General features: G+C 39.5%; 1 protein-coding gene across 1 annotated transcript; it reads right to left on the bottom strand.

Moving 5' to 3' along the window:
* On the bottom strand, positions 1–2,135 carry LOC133858502 (transcription factor MYB106-like). The gene is made up of 3 exons (XM_062293975.1): positions 1,826–2,135; positions 1,588–1,717; positions 1–885 (listed from the first exon to the last, which is right to left on the bottom strand). The coding sequence occupies exons 1-3, from the start codon at positions 1,956–1,958 to the stop codon at positions 39–41; spliced, it is 1,110 nt and encodes a 369-aa protein (XP_062149959.1). The 5' UTR covers positions 1,959–2,135; the 3' UTR covers positions 1–38.
* Between the last annotated feature and the right edge of the window lie 898 nt (positions 2,136–3,033).

The following is a 3,033-nucleotide window of genomic DNA, read 5'->3' as shown; positions in this document are numbered from 1 at the left end:
TATCCTGCAACCTGATCTCAGAAAATTGTTCGACACTTTCAGAACACAGGCGAACCTGCAGATGACGAAGCATTCAGCAGATTGAGTATGCTGTTCCAGTAATTCTTGTTATTCTCCCCATTATCCAAGTTCTCTCCAGCCATCGATGAGTTCTGTCCGTCACAACTATAAGCCAAGATATTCGTGAAACCTTCCATGATATATGAGAGAGGCATGTTTTCATTCCCATCCCTAAAAGAGTCCTCAAACCATGCACTTTCCATAGTATACGTCATGTCCTGCAATACCATCGCGTCATCCGATCTTTCTTTGAGTTCTGCCATTTGACGGACTTCTTTGGTAAACCCCCCTTCGCAAGTAACTGAGCTTTTAGCGAAATCAAGTGCTGCAGTCTTTGTGCTTTCATTGAATGCAATAGTTTGGATGGGGAGTGCGTTCTCGGAGAAGTTCAACGTTGATGTTGGAGACTCGAGGTCGTCGCCGGCGATTGGGAAAATGCCGGCACTCATCGACTTCGACCATACCCTTTGCCATGCTTTGAGTACGTCAAGGCATGGAGGTAGTGCGGGTTGAGTTGGGTTTTTGCTGATGAGCTGAGCCGGAAAAGGGGTGCTGAGCTGTTGTTGGATAGGGTAAGACACAAGCTTGGATTCTCTTCCCAGTCTGGCTTCGGCTTCCAGCCGTGCGCTCTCCCACTGAGCCATATGGCTTAAACTGTTTGCGCCTTTGGAGTGGCCGCTGCCGGAGCACAGGGCATCGCTTTTGAGCTTGTGGGTCACGGGATCGATGCCCATCTTAGCAAGTCTTTTCTTGAGATGCGTGTTCCAGTAGTTCTTGATCTCGTTATCGGTTCTCTGGGGCAAGTGAGTTGCTATAGCAGACCATCTGAAAGGAAAAATCATGTACGTGTAATATTGGAAAAGAGGTGCTATGTCGTTTTCATGGAACATTCCAGAATGAAAAAGATGATAATGAAAGTAAAGGCTGAGATAAAAGGTAGCTAGGGATGCATGGTCGTATTTGTGTCTGGTCTTGCACAATATATAGTTCGGCTTTCATGCCTTCCACTTTACAAGTGAAAGAGGCATTCGTTAAAACTAAGCTTTGGACCCCAGATAAATATATAGTTTGAGTCCAACTAACATTTCCCTAAACCATATATATATATGTGTGTGTGTGTGAATGCATGGGGCAGGGATCTTATCGTATGCATATTTTCAATGGCGCTCTCAATGTACGTACTATATAGCTCAATCTCATTATCGTTATCAAGAGTAGTATACGTAGTGATTAGTGAAATGATACATGCACCCAGTGACAGTGGGTTTTGCAGCCAGTAATATTTTGAAATTTTTGTACTCCATAATTTGGAGCTCTTTTACATGCATTTTTCTTTTTTTTCTTTTCTGATTCTGTTTCTCAACTATAATCTTACACAAAATTAAAGGTCAAAATTCGACGAGTCGTAGACGGAAGAAAGAGTGCGAGCAGATCGAATGATGATATTGGAGATTTGGAGTAAGTTATAATGTTTAGAAACTGTAGGAACTATATATTGACTAGCTTCTCTTTAAAGAATATTATTACCTGTTCCCGAGTAGAGCGTGGAGCTGAATGATGGTCTGCTCTTCCTGCAAGCTAAACTTTCCTCTTTTAATATCAGGCCTGAGGTAGTTAGTCCATCTCAATCTGCAGCTCTTCCCACATCTCTGAAGCCCTAAAACCCACCCAGAAAGAAGAAAAAGAAAAAGAAAAAGTAGCACCAATTAGTCATCCTAGTCGTAAAACTATGTTATTTACTGTATAAGGGTCCTCGTAAACCTACCAGCCTTTGCCGGCAAGGCTCGCCAGCTTCCATGGCCATGTTTTTCTATGTAATCCAAAAGCTTTTGGTCTTCCTCAGAGGCCCATGGCCCTTTCTTCAATCCCACCTTCTCACAACATGGAGACCTGCCCATTTCACTGACCAAGTATATAAAAGAACTTAATTTAGGCCTCTAAAGTAGTACGGTACCCACAAAGAGTGGGGAAGGGAGAGATAGAGAGAGAGAGAGAGAGTCGGAAAAAGAGCAAATGGGAACAAGGAAATCGTTGAGAAGCAGAGGAGTTGGTTGATCATCTACTCAAAGGATGAGAGGCATCCGACCACCTTAAGGGGGATTCTATCATCCTCTAATATATATATATATATATATTTTATCTTTTTAATTTTAGTGTTCAGTTAGGTAATTAAATAATAATAATAATAAAAAAAAAATGTGGGTTCGTTTGTCTCATTAATATAGAGCTAGAAGATTGACAGTTTGGTTGTCATACATGCTTGGTTGGGGTTGTGATCAATTCCATGAAAGAGCAGAGCAGATTTCTATTTACTCTCTTGATGTAATGCTCCCTTTGGCCAAATTAATGCCGAGACTGCCACACATACAGGTTCATGATTGCGTTCGATCACTATCGACAACTCTAGGGAGAGAAGCCATTTTCCTTCGTTTCCCGCACAACAAATGTATGTATATACTTTATATAACGCTGACGTGAAAATAATTTTCACAATAATAATAATAAAAAAAAAGTAACATTTCCTGCATATAAAAAATGAATAAATTATTTTGATCACGTCAGTGTTTGTTATACAAAATATGTATATTTGTTGCGGAGAAAACATTACCGTTATGACGTACCGACAATTTGCTTGGATACATTTGATTTTGAGTGAAATGTATAAAACCCAAACAAATCAACTTGTCCTCCAAATGAAAACCCCTACACTTCTCAAATTTTTTCTCTTAAATTATGCAATAGCGTAAAAAGGTTCAAGTCATAATTAAATAGGGTGTTTGATATTTTTTTATTTTTTTTATTTTTAACGAAAGATCTGAGTATTCATTCATCAAAGATCACGAGTATAAAACTCTTACGTCACAAAGCATAAAACTCTGCCAAACCATAACCACATGCTATGAGGTCACAAATTAAGTCATAGATACAAACAAAATTCTTACAATAAAGTACTATCTATAACTTTTATCTCCG

This window comes from Alnus glutinosa, chromosome 1, assembly GCF_958979055.1.
Source record: "Alnus glutinosa chromosome 1, dhAlnGlut1.1, whole genome shotgun sequence".
NCBI classification, from domain to species: Eukaryota; Viridiplantae; Streptophyta; class Magnoliopsida; order Fagales; family Betulaceae; genus Alnus; species Alnus glutinosa.
Note: the sequence above shows the minus strand (reverse complement) of the source record. Positions and strands in the feature narration are given on the sequence as shown.

Excerpts from the sequence above, each read along its gene's own strand:
- LOC133858502 (XM_062293975.1), bottom strand. The coding sequence starts at position 1,958 with ATGGGCAGGTCTCCATGTTGTGAGAAGGTGGGATTGAAGAAAGGGCCA. Across the intron at positions 1,718-1,825 it reads AGCCTTGCCGGCAAAGGCTG|GGCTTCAGAGATGTGGGAAG; the intron begins GTAGGTTTACGA and ends GGTGGGTTTTAG. Across the intron at positions 886-1,587 it reads CACGCTCTACTCGGGAACAG|ATGGTCTGCTATAGCAACTC; the intron begins GTAATAATATTC and ends TTTTCCTTTCAG.